Source organism: Choloepus didactylus, chromosome 5 (genome assembly GCF_015220235.1).
Source record: "Choloepus didactylus isolate mChoDid1 chromosome 5, mChoDid1.pri, whole genome shotgun sequence".
Taxonomy (NCBI): Eukaryota; Metazoa; Chordata; class Mammalia; order Pilosa; family Megalonychidae; genus Choloepus; species Choloepus didactylus.
In genome coordinates, this window is record NC_051311.1 from 35,904,730 (window position 1) to 35,922,206 (window position 17,477).

Genomic DNA, 17,477 nt, shown 5'->3' on the forward strand with positions numbered 1-17,477 from the left:
TGGTAAATAAAAGATCATGAGTTATGGCCTCTGTGTACCTTGATTATAAAATAAACTTGCACTTCCCAGATTAAAATGGTGGACTGAACATATCTAATTTAATTATTTCCCCAAGTCCCACTAAAACCAAAGAAAAATGATTTTTAAAGGCATATTAAACCACAAGGATAGGGAGAAAAGAAGAGACAATAGCAACAAAATTTGGCAGTAGAAAGTTGAGGATTAGTGGTAACTGACTCTGGAGATGTAAGAAAGCTAGCAGTGGCAAAAGCTGAAAATCAACCCAATATCACCACCTTTCTTAAAGGCTCAGAAATTAATCATTGCACAGGTATCTCTGGAACTGGAATTGAAGGGCCAAGAAGTAAGTGTGGAGGGCCTAAAATAAGGAGGTTTAGCTGAAAATTACTGAGAAACCCTTACATCTCTAGATCCCTTGCCTGACCCCACACTGTTGAATGACCGCTCCTTCCAGATCTCTGAGTTTGCCTGGAAACAAAAGGTCTTTGGATTCACAGTTAACTGGCATAGGTAAGAGTATGGGTACCCTACTGAAAATAAAGGGATTAGTGACTCAGTACACAATAAAATACTGGCAGCTAAGATACCCTCTCCCCTGCCTTATTCTTTTTGCCATTCAACTCTCAGAATGCTAGCACCCAGACCTTTACCCTCCAGGCAGAAGGTAAGAAGTATATTTCCTGAGGAATTTAATTAACTCAAGAGGAAAGACCTAAAGACCCTGGTACCTCGTCCACTTATACACTCTTAGTGAAGCTCAAAATTAGTAACCACAATCTACACATTCAGAGAGTCCAATAAGCTTTTCAATTTCTGACTTTTAATCATAAACAAGCAGTCAAAAATTATAAGACCTGGGAAGAAAGCCTCTAACATGAAATATCAATATGAAAACATACAAATCAAAGCATCAACTTGGAGGAAAAAGAAAACTATGTGTTTCATCACCCTAAAAAAAAAAAAAAAACTATCATCAACATCATGAGAAGGTATTACAACCATGAAAAAAGAACAAGATGCTATTAAAAGAAACATTTAGTAAACAGAAAAAGCCCTTGAAAATTAAAAACTCAGAGCAGAAATGATAATTAAAGAGAAAGTTTAGAAGATAAAGTAAAGAAATCTAGAAGTAAAGAAATGAACATGACAGAAAACAGGAAAGATAAAATCAGAGAAACAGCTCAAGAATCAAGAAAAAGAGAAAACACACACACACACACAATTGGAAAGGAAGAATTAATGTAAAGTATTACATTAATAAAGTATTACCCAAAATAGAAAGATATAAGTTTTCAGATTGAAGGAATTTACTAAATGCCCATCACAATGGATGAAAATAGACCTACCTACACCAAGGCACATTGTTGTGAAATTTCAGAAACCAATGACAAAACGAAAATTCTACAAACTTCCAGCAAAGGGAAGGAGGGGTCAAAGTGATTTACAATGGATCTAGAATCAGAATGGCTTCAGATGTCCGAGCAGCAAAACAAGAAGAAAAACAAAAAAAATAATGTCTTCAAAAATCTAAAGGAAAATTATTTCCAACTCTGAATGCTATACATACACACACACACACTATAAACACACATATAATATATACACATATACATAATAGAACATATATATGCTATACACACACAAATATATAATCGCATAAATATAATCCATCAACTGAGAGAGTAGAAAGATAACATTTTCAGACAAGCAAGGGATGAAAAAAAAAATTTACCTTGCACACACCCTTTTCTCAGGAAGCTACAAGAGAATGCCCTCTATCAAAACAAAAGAGTAAACCAAAACAGAAAACATGGAATATAAGAAACACAGGAAGGAGGTCAATGAACTTCCAGAATGACGTGTGCAAGAAAATCCCAGGATGAAAAATGAACGGAAGGCAACAAGTCCAGGTGGGAACAGTGAGACTCAGAAGACAGGCAAGTCAAAGGTACTTGCGAAGATGCCTTGTATTATCTTTGTAACCTATCAAAGCTACTCACTGGAGGAGGCATGCCACCAACACAAGGGAGTAAACCAAGCAACAGGAAGCCATAGGATTCAGGAAACAGAGAATCAAACCAGGAGAAACATAAAGGAAATACCTGGAAAATCACAAGGGAAGTTCCAGGATGTGTGGCAGGCCTGGAAAGCAACCAGCCAAGATAGATGACAGAGGGCAGTAGAAAGGATGTCTCCAAAAACAAATTGGCTCTGACAGAATCTCTAATGTGTCTGACCTTGTGGAAAATTGTACTGAGAGGCTAGGCACTTGAAAATACGGAAAATTAGTGATGGGTACAAAGAAACAAAAGAAACAAACAAAAAAGGTAATTATTAACTTAGGCAAATACAAAATTTAAGAGAAAAAAAACTATGGTACATTTCAAAGAACAGGTAAGTTTATTATCATAGGCATAATAATGTAAAGACTGATCACAGATTTAACTAAAAATTTTAATAATCTCTATTGGGAGAAAGGGGAAAAAGAAAGTGTAAGACAATTAAATCCTCTTATAACAAAATAGTAAGTCAGGAATCTTTTGCATGTTCGTAAACATTTGTTCAAAGGCAAGTAACCCACAGGGTAACACCATAAACCTAAATAAGCGTTAGCATGATATACTTACAAGGTATGACACTGCCGCAGAGAGTTAACAACAGTGTGATATAGAAAAACTATCCATTACGTATTAATGACTATATTTAATAAGAATATTTTACCAACTCTACACTAATACTAGGGATGAATAATTAGCAGCTGATAAGACCTCTGGGAAGTATTACGTTATGATAATTGTTTAAAGTTGAGAGAGATAATGATTGTACAAATGAGTGAAGATAATGTAAGAAACTGACCATTCATCTTGGAATAGACTACATATTAAGTCAAGTTAGGAACCCACTACTTAATAAATAAAGCCCTTGACTTGAGACTTGCTCTTGTGAAATTTAGGGTTGTAAACAGGAAGCTAAGTCCTCCTATAATTATGCTTAAGAGGCGCCTCCACGCAACCTCTTTGTAGCTCAGATGTGGCCTTTCTCTAAGCCCAACTCGGCAAATAAATTCATTAACCTCCCCCACCCCACCCCCACCCCCCACAAGGGACATGACTCCCAGGAGAATGAATCTCCCTAGTGACATGGGACATGATTCTCAGGAATGAGCCTAGCCCTGGCAGTGAGGGACTGAAAATGTCTACTTGACCAAAAAGGGGAAAAATGAAAGGTAACAAGCTAAGGTCACAGTGGCTGAGGGATCCCAAATAGAGTCGAGAGGCTATCCTGAAGGTTTCTCTTATGCAAGCTCCAGCTAGGCATCCCAACCGGCCACAGCATGCCATGCCCTTGCCAAAAGTAGTCCCCAAATACCTAGGTCTCTACCTGATATTCTATAAAAGATGTACTCACTAAATTTTATCTTTCAGAAACTTAAATCCACTAGAGTGTTCCTATACCAAACACGTCCTAAAATCCAGAGGCAATAGCCTCTTTAAGATCAACTATCAGATGCAGCTCCTTTTCCCATAATGTCAACATCCCCTTTTAGTATTAACAGGTTAGGGTACTCACTGCCTAGATACCCCTGAAGATGGAGAAACAGATTGAGAGGAAGGAGTAGCAACAAACAAGTAAGATTGAACGAAGGTCTATGAATACTGAAACTTTACATATAATTTTATATATATATGTTTGGATGCAGGGCTGTTGGAATGGCTGGAAGGAGGTAAATGACATGGTGGAACTGTAGCCTGTAGCATCCCTTGGGATTTGCTCTATAGCTGCTAGCTGAATTGTGCCTTGAAGGTCTTCACCTTTCTGTACATACCTTGCATTGCATAATAAGGAAAGAACTGAAATTGTGGAGCTGTAACCCATAACAATTTTTGAAATTACCTATAAGACTGCTTGTTGAGCTGTACATCAAGAGATGACACTTTCTGTACGTATATTTTACAACAGAAATGGCTGAAGTTGTGGAACTGAGACCCATGACATTCTCTGAAATTTGCTCTCGAACTACTTGTGAAATCGTACATTGGAAGTTATCACTGTTATGTATATATGTTAAAGTCACAATTTAAAAAATTGAAAAAAAAAAAAAAAAGAAAGAAAAGGTGAGGCAACTTGTCCTTAACATTTGAGAAGATATGTTGAGAACCCCAGAAATCCTTCATGGGGTGGAAGGTTCCCAAATTTTAGGGGATTTATCTCTTACTCTCTGGTATGACTGTACATCTAGAGTAAATGTTATTTTCTGGTATTCCAGTGCTATCAGCATAGTGCCATCAATATAATGGACCAATGCGGTGTCCTATGGGATGGTGAGATGATCAAATGTCTGTAGTTAAATGGTGATCAAGAGCTAGAGAGCTGTTGTAACCCTAAGGTAAGAAAAGAAAGGCAAAATTCTGTCCCTGCCAGGGAAAAGCATATTGCTTCTGGAGTGTTCTCTTATAATGAGGTAGGGAAAAGTATATTTTTCTCATTCACTATTTGCAAACCCAATCCAAGTGACAGAGAGTAGCTTTCTGGCTGTCCTGCTCCTCCCTCTGTATGCCACTAATGTCCTATTCTTTCACCTGCCCCATCTGTTTATTCTCTTTAGATCCTTGTCTACTCTGATCTTCCTACCCTCTCTAAGCTCACAATATCATAGAAAGAACTCACACTGTAGAGTTAAAAGTGAGGGCTCTGGAGTAGAAACTTAACTCTGTCACTTCCTGTGTTACATAGTGAAAATCGTCAAATACATCTGTGCCTCAGTTTCTTCATTTGGTTGAAACTGGCATAATAACAGAGCCTACTTAGACATGGATTTACTGTGAAGCTTAAACTTCTGGAAACTTTAACTCTCGTGGGCTTCTTACAAAGGCCTGGGAGGAGCCCTAGAAATTATGTTCGTATAGTCATATGTTCTTACAAAAATTGTTAAAGTGATATAGTTTAACCACAATCTATTACAACTTCTGTCTCTTTCCACTCTGGCTTCCCCTTTGTCACATCTCTCTTTGTGCTGGGTGGTGTTCAAGTGGCGGAGGATATTTTTGGACCTAAGGTGGAGCTGAGTTGGGGATAGATAGTGTGAGTTTATGGGATATATTTCTGTGGTTCACAGTCACTTTGGATATAGTTAAATTATTGCTAACTATCCTACATAAGAATAACTTCCAGGAATACTCCTTCCACCCACTGTGCCATATCACTCAGCATTTGTGACACCAAAGTGCAGTGTCAGAGATTGTGTTATGATAAAAACGTATCGGATGGTGCCTGGCACTGAAAATATATAGGTAATGGAAGAGAAACAGAGTTGAAAATGTATGGAGCCAGAAGCAAGTCTACAGAAAAAAATAAGTCTTCCAACCATCATGTGTGTAAACTTGTAAGTAAAGATGTGATTTTCACTCCCAAGGTTAAAAAAAAAAATTCTCTCCTGTCAGAAATGTATTTGATAATTCAGTACCTTATAAAATTATAAACACCCCATTCATTTTTTTCTTTTTTGATGGAAAAGGAGTATTTTATAACACTCAAATACTTCAGTTTAACTGAAATTTGAAAAGACTTTTTGAGTCTTTCAATAAAAAAGTGAGACCTTATAGACACCTGATTTGGAAGTATTGAAGTTACCTTCTTTTGTTACCTTTAAATTTATCTAATGTGTAACGGAGAGAAAACCCAAATGAAAATAACGAAATATGAAACAAAAGCAAAAAGGTGAATAAATTTCTTAAAAAAAAAAAAAAAGATACTATTACTACCTGATCCCTCTTTCTGCCCTGCTATTTTGTAGCCTAGAAATGAGCTGCTACCAGAATACGTCTTTTTTGCCAGTAACCTAATTCATCCCTCAGTTCCCAACTCTCCAGTAAAGAATGTAAGTAGTGCCTTTCAGGAACTTCTCACTTATGCTTGGACACCTGCAACAAGCCAGAGATCTGCAGACATATCAGCTCTCAGTATAGAGTCACATATAGGTCCACATTTCACCACAAATGTCATAATGTGGGATGTCATTTACAAAATCTCTATTTTGGGTTAGTTCTGTTAAATTTGGGAGGTTCCCGGAAGGGGTGTTAGGTCAATATACATTTACACCACATGTCCAACAAAATATTAAGGAACCTTTTAACATGAAAAGGATATAGGATATATGGAAGAATCAATGCTATGAACACTGTAGGGCATTTTTCATAACTGAAGTGTTTATGGTGGTTATAAGGGAAAAAAAATGTAGTAATTAATGCCTCTCTACACTGACATAAAAGACACAATATGACAACCAAAAAATGGGGAGGGAGGAAAATAGGCAGCATATATTAACAAGTAAAATAAGCTTGCTGATTGTCTGATTAATTAGAGGCAAAAGGATTTTTATTTTTTCAAATCAGATGCTGGGGGGAGAGAAAAGGGAATAGAAGAGATTACAAGTAATTTAATTAATGTTCATAGTAAGAGCCAATCAAAAACAGCCACAAATAAAAGGGCTATATATAAAAGTAACCATTAGAATAAAAATACAATCCTTCTTAAAACCACCAAAAAAGAGATTAATCAAATAAAATTGATTACATGGTAAAAGACTATATTTAAATATATGTAAGCATAATGTAAATCAATATGGAAAAACTGAGGCCAAATATATTTATCATATCAAATGCAAATGAGCTTAACTCACCTATTAAAAGAAAACCTTTTTATATGGCTAACAAATCAAAATCCAACACTATGCTGGATACAAGAGACACAGCTAAAATAAACAATTCACAAAGAATAATAAAAGGATGGACAAATATACACCAGGCAAACACAATGAGAAAAAACAAGGATCACAGATCTTGATACCTGACAAAGTAGAATTCAGACTAAAAAGCACAAAAAGAATGTTTCATAATGCTAAAATAAGAACTCAGATGAAGTTACAAGTTATTAACGTGTGGGTAACCAATAATGCAGCAACAACTTTCATAAAACAGAAGAAACTATGAGATGCAGGAGAAATAAAAAAGAAACACACTAGTAACAGGACACCTGAATACATGCTATTTTCAGCCCAAGATAGATAAAGTAGACAAAAAAAAAAAAAAAAAAAATGGTAAAACTATAGAAGACCTAAAAAACACACTTAACAAGCTAGCTCATACAGATATATATATATTGAAACCCAAACTCACTAATAGAGAATATACCTTCTTTTCATGTGTACACAAAACATTCACAAAATTGACCATACCTTAGGATCACAAATAAAACTTCATGAAGTCCAAAGAATAAAAATAATACAAATAGCAATCTTTGACCATAATGTAATAAAACCTGAAATTAAAAACAAAATCAAAAAACAAAAAGGCCCTCCCAACTTAAAACTGCTCAACTGCTAGTACAGAAATACTGAGTCAAGGAGGACATTCAAAATAATAATATAGGAATTTCTCAAAAATAATAATGAAAAAATGCATCCAAATCTAAGGGATACATACAGTTAAACACATTTTCAGCAAAAATTTATAGTTTTAAGTACATTTTCAATATAAAGAAAAAAATAAACATGAATTTAACATTCAACCCAAAAGAAAAACAAAGCAGGAAGAAGAAATTAATAAAAATAAAAGCAAAAATAAAAGATTAAAAAAAAAAAAATAGACAAGCCACTGGCTAAATCAACCAAGAAATAAATGGAGAAAATAAAAAATATACAAATCTGAGTAACAAGGAGGAAAAATAACCATCAAAACAGAGGAGATTTTAAAAAATCATGAGACTACTTTGCACAAAAATTCATGAGACTACTATATAAATACATTTGAAAATCTAGATGAAATGGATGTTTTTTTAATCAATACAGCATACCAAAATAGACCCCACTAGAGACAGAAAGTCTAAACAAAATTAGAAAAAAGAGTAGCAAAAGAACTCCCCAAGAAATAATACTTAAGCCTAGGCAGTTTCACAGGGGAATCTGTCAAGACTTTAGAACTCAGATAATTCCAGCACTACTTAAAGTATTCCAAAGAATAGAAAAAGAAAGAAAACTTCTTAATTTGCTATATAAAGAGAATATAACATTCACCAGAAAATCTGACGAAGACTGCACCAAAAAACAAAACTACAAATCAGTCACACTTTGGAATATTGATGCAAAGATCTGAAATAAAATATTAGCAAACAGGATCCACTGGCATATTTAAAAATAATGCATCATAACTAAGTGGGGTTTATTCCACAACGAATCCAAGAGTGGTTCAATATTAGGAAATCCATTAATATAACCCATCATAATTTAACAAGTTAAGGAAGAAAACCATGTTACATTTATGATAAGGATACCCTACAACATCCACACATCCAACACACATTCATATTACAAATATTCAAAAAAAAAAAGGAAAAGATGGATACTTTCTTAACATAACATATATGCATATGCATATACATACACTTCTGTGTATACATGGGCAAGAATATATACACACATACATACTACACACACACACACACACAAACATACATCAGCCCAAAAACAAGCATCTTATTTTTTGAAGAGACACCAGAAGCTGTCCCACTAAAGCCAAGAACAAAAGAATAATGTTCATCAACATCACTACTATTTAACATTGTTTAGAGGTACTGGCCAATGCAGTGGGTTAAGAAAAAGCATAAGAGTCCCAAGAAATGGAAAGGAAGAGGTAGAACAAACTCTATTTGCCAATGACAAAGATTAAATATCTGGAAAACCCAAAGGATCAATGGGAAAATGCATACAAATAGTAAGAGTATTTTGTAAAGTGGCAGTTTATAAAATTAATAACCTTTAATTTTTTCAGAAATATAGAAGATATAATGAAAGACACCATATATGGTAACAAGAAGAAAATCAAATATTTAGGTGCAAACTTAACAAGAAATGCCCAACATCTGTCTGAAGAAAACAATGCAATATCCTTGAAAGAAACAGAACAGACTTGAACTAATGGAAAGATATACCATATTCTTCAATGGAAAAACTCAACATCATAAACATCATGGTCCTCATTACATTAGCTTATAAATTTACTACTATCCCAATAAAAAAGCCTTCACACTTTTCTCCCACTTAGAACTGACAAATGTGATTATAAAGTTGATTTGTAGGAACAAGCAGCATTAGGCAAGAAAAACCTAAAAGAGAAAAATGGGATGAGGAGGAGAGGGCAGCCCCATCATATATTAAAGCATATTAAAGCCTCAGTAATCAAAACTCTGTGGTGTAGTATATAAATAGACCAACGAGCTAGTACAAAACAAAACAAAATCCAGAAATAAACACAGTTACATAGCAAAGTTTAGTATACAATAAAGACAGCATTTCCAATTAATCAAGTTTTCTTCATAACTTATGTTGAGATAAATGTGATAACTAAAAGAAGAGTTTGATCCAACCGCATCTATTTCTTGTATCATACCTCACAAAAATTCCAAATGGATTAGAAATTTAAATGAAAAACCGAAACCATAAAAAAGCCCATCCTATAATCTAGGAATGAAAAAAGTCTTCCATAACTATTACTCAAGATCCGGAAACAATAAGGAAAAGGATAAATAAATCTGATTGCTTAAAAAAAAACCTTTGCTTGACAAATGAGGAAAATGTATTTGCAATTTATATCACAAAGGGTTAATATAATATTCCTATGTGCAGAAAAGAATTAACATGGCAGGCTTGAGACTACTATCCTAAGAAAGGCCTGCTTGCAGGGTTGGCCTTTGGCTGGCATCTGGGAACTTAGATTCAGGTTTCCACCATTCCCTAAATGGTAAAAGTGGCTCACTATCCCTAAACTGTTTATACACACAACATGGTTTATGCTGAACCTCTGAGAGTCTGGAATTTTGGAATGCACTAGCCAGAGTGTGCATGCTAAGCAGACGGTGCCTGTGTGACCCACCTCTAACAAAAACACCGGGCACTGAGTCTCTAATGAGCTTCTCTGGTGAACATTTCATGTGTGCTTTCAAAACTCACTGCTGGAGGAATTAAGCATATCCTGTGTGACTCCACTGGGAGACAACTATGGAAGCTTGTGCCTGGTTTCCTCCAGACTTCATCCCACGTGCCTTTTTCTTTTGCTGATTTTGCTTTGTGTTCTTTCACTGTAATAAATCTTCTCCATGAGTGCAGCTCTAAATTGAGTCCTGTGAGTCCTCCTAGCGAATCACAGAACCTAGGGGTGGATTATAATGCTTTTGAATAAAATAACAATCCATACAGACAATAAATAAGAGGTGGGACACATTCAAATATATGAAAAGCATCTAAAATAAAGCAGAAGACAAAAACCCTATGGAAGAACTGGCTAGAAAAATGAAAACACAGAAAAAAAGAAATGCAAATGGTTCATAAGCACATGAAAAATGCTCATCTTCAAACAAAATATAAAAAATTCAAATATCATTTCTTACTAATGAGACTTGTAAAAATCTTTAGTAAGTTTGATAATACAGTCTGTTGGTGAGTCTGTAGGGTACAGGCACTCTCATACATTACTAGTGAAAATAAAACCCCCATAGAGCAGAATTTGACACTAACAAAATTTACACTTTGGCCCAGCAATCCCACTTCTAGGAATCCATCCCAGAGACACCCCAGCAAAAATACAAAAAGATGTATGTACAAGGCTATTGCTGTAGGCTTTTTACAATAGCAAAATGCTCAAAAAATGATGAGGATATGTCTACAATACACCAGAACCAGCTGCACAGGGCTTCTGTTGGTCAAATCTGGTACAATTTGCATATCAAAACAAATACTGGCAATAATAGATAATAACCCATTGAATATAATAAAAAATGACACAATGGATTACAACACTTTGAGTAAAATAATAATCCATACAGCCAATCAATTTATGAGGGATATGAAAAAGGTCTTCCTTATAGTAAAATGTTACCTAATAAATGCTGACAGAACACTAGAGTTAAAAAATTACCAGCTTGCAGTCATCATTGTAACAATCAATTCAGGCAAGAATCACCAGTGGCTACTAAAATTAATGGGTGAAAGTTTGATGAAGAACAAGGAATTTACATAATTTCAAAACAGCTACCTACAAATGGGCTATTTACTATAAAGGGAAAAATATTAACTGTATAGTAGAGAAACCTAGTGGATATCACCTTATCCCAATAATACAAGTCAACTTTATCGACAAATAGATAAATAGCTATCTCACACCTCCTGATGGGATGCACCAAGAAGGACCAACATCATTTCTGTGCTTTTCCTGACAAAAATCCATAACTTGAATCTAAGTATAGGAAAGCATCAGACAAACCGACATTGAGGGACATTCTACATAATTGGCTGTCAAAAAAAATGTCTGTCTTGAAAAACAACAACAACAACAAGGCTAAGAAATGTTCTAGATTAAATGAGACTTAAAACACACGACGACAATCAAATGCCATGTATGGTCCTGCATGGTGGGTGTATAAACATTAAATCTTCTGATTTTGATACTTGTTCTATGGTTGTATAAAAGAATGCCCTTGTTCTCAGAAAGAATACATTGAAATATTTCTGTGTAAAGGGGCATGACATCCGTAACTTACTTTCAAACAGTCCCAAAAAAAAATAATAATACGTATAGATATATAGACAGACTGATAAAGCAAATGTGGAAAACTGTTAATAGTTGGCAAACCTGGATGAAGAGCTTATAATAGTTTTTTCTGTGTGTGTACTCTAAAACAACCTTTCAATAGATTTTAAATTATCTCAAAATTAAAGTTTAAAAGTACAAAAATCTTGATTAAAAAATTTAGTTATGACCTGAGACTGGTATTTGTGGAATATTCTCTCTATTCCTTTAAATAAACAAACTTTATCTTTAGATCAAGCAACTCACCCTTGGTTGATATTATTATCCTGGTCCACAGCACACTTTTGCTCATTCAGTTGGTCCTTGATTTATTAGAGGATGCGAGGCTACCAGAACGAAATTTATTTGCTATGGAAAATACTGCTTAGGATCCAGGCCATCAGTGCCCACCAAGTATAGCTGAAGGTGATTTTTTTCTTTTTTTTAACTAGAAAAAGACTTTTTTCACCTGAGAAACAGGTATTTATCTTCTTTCCAGATGACAGGAATGACGTAACTGACAATGACTCTCACAACTTTGTCAGTCAGGAAAACTCAGGCCAAATCAAAGGCCCATTATTAAGAATCCCCAGCTTAAAGTTTAAGATGACTCCCCAAACCCATTCTTTTCCTTGGTCCTGGTTATTTTTCACTATGTTTCATCATTTTTCTAATCCTGTTTTGAGGTAAAACTCAATCCAGACAGTTTCAGCTGTTTCAGAAATATAAGGACAAATATAAAGACTCTTCTAGCCATACACCAGAAACAGGAACTCGTGATGAATTACAGTAATTTCCATGACAGAATATGTCCATGTGAAACCCACTGAGAAGAATTCCTGCCACTATTTCTAAGTGTAGACGCCCAAGCCTCCAACAGCCTGAAGACAAAAACATGACTTTGAACCATAAAACAATGATACACTAAAGCTGTATCTCAGAGTCAGCAAAGTTACAGTTATCATTTATCTCAAAAGGTCAAAAATGCACACAACATTTTAGATATTCATACCAAGAACGATAAGTAAGATCCTCATTTTACTGATATTAAAGGTATGACAAACTCTATGGATATCATCTTATTTGCTACTATAAAAAAAAAAAAATGCTTTATATTTCTATTAGTTTTACAAGACCCAAAAATATGAAAGCAAAAATTCTCTCAAGAAAATGTGGGAGTGAAAAATACTTTTACCTGTTGCTTTCACTCTCAACACAACTATATCTAAGGTAGGTGTGTGAGGTGAACACCGAAATTTGAAGGGATGGGGAGGGGAGAGGATGCATAAGGGAGCCAACAATTTCACCCAGGAGTTAATATCAATACTGATTTTAGCTTATGTTTGAGTAGTAAAATAACTTCTACAATAAAGAACCACAAAAATTCTGATACAATGTATATTTCAAAAAGAAGAAATAGCATAAGCAAAGAGGCCATTTTCTCCAGCTTATAATCACTACTGGTAACACCAGTGGCAAAAGAAGGTGAAGAACAATCAGAAAGAGATGGACTGTAACAAATTGAAGACGACACCCTCCCCCCAATGTTGTCAAGGAAACCAAAATCAAGGGTATTTTTCTACAAGAAAAGAATCAAGGCTAAGGTGAACAGGCCATGGAATATTTTGTGGCAAAGATAATAAAATCCCTTCCTGACAAATCTTCAAGCAGCTAAATTTAATTCCAGCCTATTTTATTAAGTACTTTATCCATCATGTAAGCAGGCAAGCTTGAATTTCCAAACTATGAGCATCGTGGATTCAGTAATAACCTCTCCAAAATCAGGGAAGCTTGGGCTATTCAAAGTACAAGAAATTTCCTAAGGTCTCCTTTGCATATCTTAACAATATTAAAAGCAACTGCACCCAAAAAAGTAAAAAATAAAAACAAAACCTTGTATCACAAACAAGCTTCTCCAAATTTAGTCTCTCTGTTTTTCAAAATGGAGTCTTTTTTTAAGCTAAAAGGCAAGTCTATGCAAACTAAAGCAAGAGCTTGGCGAAAATTAATCTCCCGAGTGAGCCATTCAATACTGGAAAAGAAGACAAGGCAGTAAAAAGGGTATCAAGTTGGTAGGTCGACATAAACATCTCCATAAGAGATGTTAAAGAATCTTTCAGAAAAGAAATAAAACGCAATTGATGAGGGCACAGAATGAGCGCCACTTAAGAATATTAGATGGTAGGAACAGAAGGCTGAAAGAACCCAAATGAACCGGCTCGCAAGGCAAGGTCCTGAGAGCGTCCCACTCAGCGATAGGGCATTTCATCCCTGCGGTGGGATGCGAGTGAGGCTGGAAGTCCGGGGTACCCACCTCGGCCCAGCACTTAAGAAGATGTGGGAGGCGAAGAGAACAGGAACAGATATATATGGGGCTCGTCACTCCCTCTCCATTCTTTCCTTTTCCTCAAGGTGAGTGACCTTTTTGGACGGCAGTAAAAATACACCCTTACCGGCGGTGAAAAGAAAATTGTAAAATCTAAAGGCGAAATATATAAGGAAAGGGGTAGGAGCTGTGCAGGGTGGGGAGATGCCACCGCCTTGATCCGCACAGGTGGTTGGAGGGCTTGATACCCGGGTCGAGGCTCAACTACCTCTCCCCCCAGGTGAGAAGGCGGGATGTCTCCGGCTGCAAAGTCCGCGAGGGAGGCGACGGGGAAGTGCTCAACGCCTGGAGAACTGGGCGAGCAGGAGCAGCGGGAGGAACAGGGATGAGGGTGCCGAGCGGACGGAGGGGATGGAGACGGCGCGGCTCTTACCCAGTGCCACAGTCCACCACGCAAGGAGGCAGGTAACTCGCCATGCTCGGAAAGCCGAGCGCAGTCTGCACCGCTCGGCCCGGGCAGGCGGCGCGGGAACACCCCCGCCGCGGTCGGCTCCGCCGCCTGCCTCACACGCGCGCGTCCCACCGCCTCACCCCCGCCCGCGAGGCCGGCTCTCCCACTGCTCGGGTAGCCAGATGCAGCGCCGCCGCCCGGAGCCCGGATGCTCCGCGGCATAGCCACGTGACGCTCCTCCCTCTGTCCTAGCCAATCGCGGCGCGGGGACGGCCCGCCCTCCTCTCTCGCCATCTTTAGTACTGGTGTGAGGCTTCTTTGCCTGTACGTCCTGGATGGTGACCCTTGTGGCTGAAAAGATAGATGTTTATTTTTAACTGATTTACGATGAAGATGACCCCATTTCCGAGACCTGGCTCCTTCTCATTCTTTAAGTTCCAGCTCAAATGTTACCTTCTCAGAGATTGTTCCTGATTACCTTAATTAGGTTCCTTCCCTACACTTTATTCTCTACCTCAGCATTTTATTGTTTCATTCATAGCAGTTAGAGTTAATTTTTTTATTTATTTATTTGTAATCTGTCTCCCACTGAACTGTATGCTTTGCTAGGACAGGGCTCATGTCTATCTTATTCATCACAGATTATCCTGTGCTCAGCACAGTATCTGGTGCATACATAAGGAAGCACCTAAATGTCTGTTAAATAAATGAATAACATTCACCATAAAGGAAAAAAAACTTACTATTAGAGTTATTATACCTAGCAGAATATTGTTTAATTTCTTCTATAGAAGAAAAAGCTGCAAAGCATTTGCATGGCCAGCCTTCAGAAATTACTTACCTTAGATTTAGTTAACACCATGCCATGTTTTCAAGTATCAAATATAAGATCATCATCCAAAACTTCTTCCCAAAACCATAGACTAAAGTAGGCTAACACTTAACCTACTATGTTATGATGAAACTGAAAGTCCCACTTGCTTCCTGCTCTCTGCCCTATTATAAATTCTTGACACTAATTTTTTAAAGCACCAATTTTTTATAGTACATTATGAATTATCATGTTAATGCACTATTTCAAAGCACTGAAGAACATTGTTTTAATAACAATACAGTGACAAATACAGCCAGTGAAATGGTACGGTTTTAACATAAGTAAAAAAGTGAATCCCTACCAAATTTTAATAACATAATAAACATTATTTGTTTTAAAAATGGCTTAAAAGGAGCTTAGAAATTGATACGGTATATGTTCAAAGGAAATGTCCACCAAAATGGAAGACAGATTAATACTAAGTAGATGATGAACAGATTCAACTATGACACTGCTACTTTGGGTTTTATTAAAAAATTCTCTTGGACTTATCTTGGTTAAGAACCACAAGAACATTTTAGTGTATGAATTGCTGAAGATTATGTACAAATTTTAGAGGTAGGGAAAACACACCTTAAAATGGTAATATAGTGCCCTTTAGTTTAAATGTTGAGAAGAACTTTGCAAACATACAGAAGAGAAAATAATTTCAATATATGTCCCTTTGGTTCACTAAACTTTCTCCTTTTTGGCACTGACTCTTGACTATAAGAATCAAATTGCTGGAGGACTGTTTTCCCTGATTCAGGTTGACTTCTCTTTCGATGTTCTTTAGATTTTACTGGTTGAATTCCGTTAGCCACCTTATTTTGAAAGGTTTTTCCACTTCTTGTTTTGCTTTCAGACACATCAAGTTTAGATGTTTTACTAACTGCTCAACCTGAGAATGACAAATTGAAAGATCTGGACTTCCTTTAGACCTCATAATTTCATCTTCCTCACCAACTAAACTTGGTTCTCCAAGTTCAGATGATCCAGGAGCTTTCTTTTGTTCTTCTATTTTAGTTTTAGCATCAAAATCATCACTATGTTAATGCTCTCGTTCAGCTTCTAGATCATCTTTGTCCATCAGAATTTTTTGAAGTGGTGTTTTTATTTGTTTTGGTGATCGTATAGCTGAATCAGTGTTTTCCCTTCATTCTTTCTCAGTGGTCACTTTTACTTTGAAGGTGTGAAAAGGTGTTGGGACTTCTCCCATGTTTAAGTACATAGGTTTCCCTTCAAACATCACTCCTTCACAATCACTAACCCTTAAAACCAGGAGGCTGGTAATCTGGGGGTGTAACTTCATCATAGTAAAAAAGCTTCATGGTTAAACAAACGTCATTTGGTAAAGGTCCCAGATTTTGCATTAGAATATAAATCTTGTGAATGAGGAGAATACTTGCTTTCTTGGTGTCAGCAGATGACATGCTAGATTTGTTGCTTTGGTTTTTACTTATGAAATCCATAACTGGTCCATTACTGGTGTACTTGAATTTAAATTGGTAACATTCTCATTCTGGATTGGTGTATACGTATTTTTTCTGTAAAGCATCATAGCAACCTAGCATCCATTTCATTAACTGTGTGGATCCTGGACAATTTTTATCTTCTCTCAGAATTTTGACAAAAAGGTCATCTAGATATCTTGTTCCATAAGCACATTCTGGAAGTATTCCTCTCAAATACATGAAGCAGGATACTGAAACTGCTAGGAGCCTCTTCACTAACACTAAAGACTGCTGCTCCGTTGATATCTTATTGGGAAATACCAGTGCACTCGTGGAAGTTCTCTGCAACTGTGCACTGGCCATCTTTTTCCATTAAAGTATTTTCTTTAATTCAACTTTGTGCCCAAGTACAAGCTTTTATTAACTAAAATCTTATTTTTAGCCCTAACATTCTAGTTTAATACAGGTAAAGTCAGAAAGTATATTATATGAATGTCAGAGGATTTCTTTACTTACTATGGAATCTATTAAAAAGCAGAGGTTCAGGTATGCTGTATGAACTATTTTGAGTAATACCCTAATTTTAAGCCATTTCATTAGCAAGCCTCATATAAATGGGTTATTAAAAATCCAACTTTTCCATTTAGTACTGTGTAAAACTCTTTAGAAGAGCTTTTTCAAAAGGCAGAATGTTCCTGTTTTTCTTCACTGGTAGGTATAGAATAATGAAAAACTGCCCTTACCAAATCTTTAA

The 17,477-nt window shown here is 36.2% G+C and overlaps 1 protein-coding gene and 1 pseudogene across 5 annotated transcripts in view; both read right to left on the minus strand.

The window, feature by feature from the left end:
• ACTR3B (actin related protein 3B) overlaps positions 1-14,575 on the minus strand; it is a 156,991-nt gene extending 142,416 nt beyond the window's left edge. For 4 of the 5 annotated variants that reach the window (XM_037835760.1, XM_037835759.1, XM_037835758.1 and 1 more), the window contains exon 1: positions 14,399-14,575. In XM_037835760.1, the coding sequence (XP_037691688.1) occupies positions 14,399-14,442 (44 nt within the window). In that variant the 5' untranslated portion in view covers positions 14,443-14,575. The remainder of the gene's footprint in view (positions 1-14,398) is intronic. The other variant, XM_037835762.1, reaches the window with a different exon arrangement.
• Positions 14,576-15,892: 1,317 nt separating this feature from the next.
• On the minus strand, positions 15,893-17,086 carry LOC119535235 (annotated as a pseudogene).
• Between the last annotated feature and the right edge of the window lie 391 nt (positions 17,087-17,477).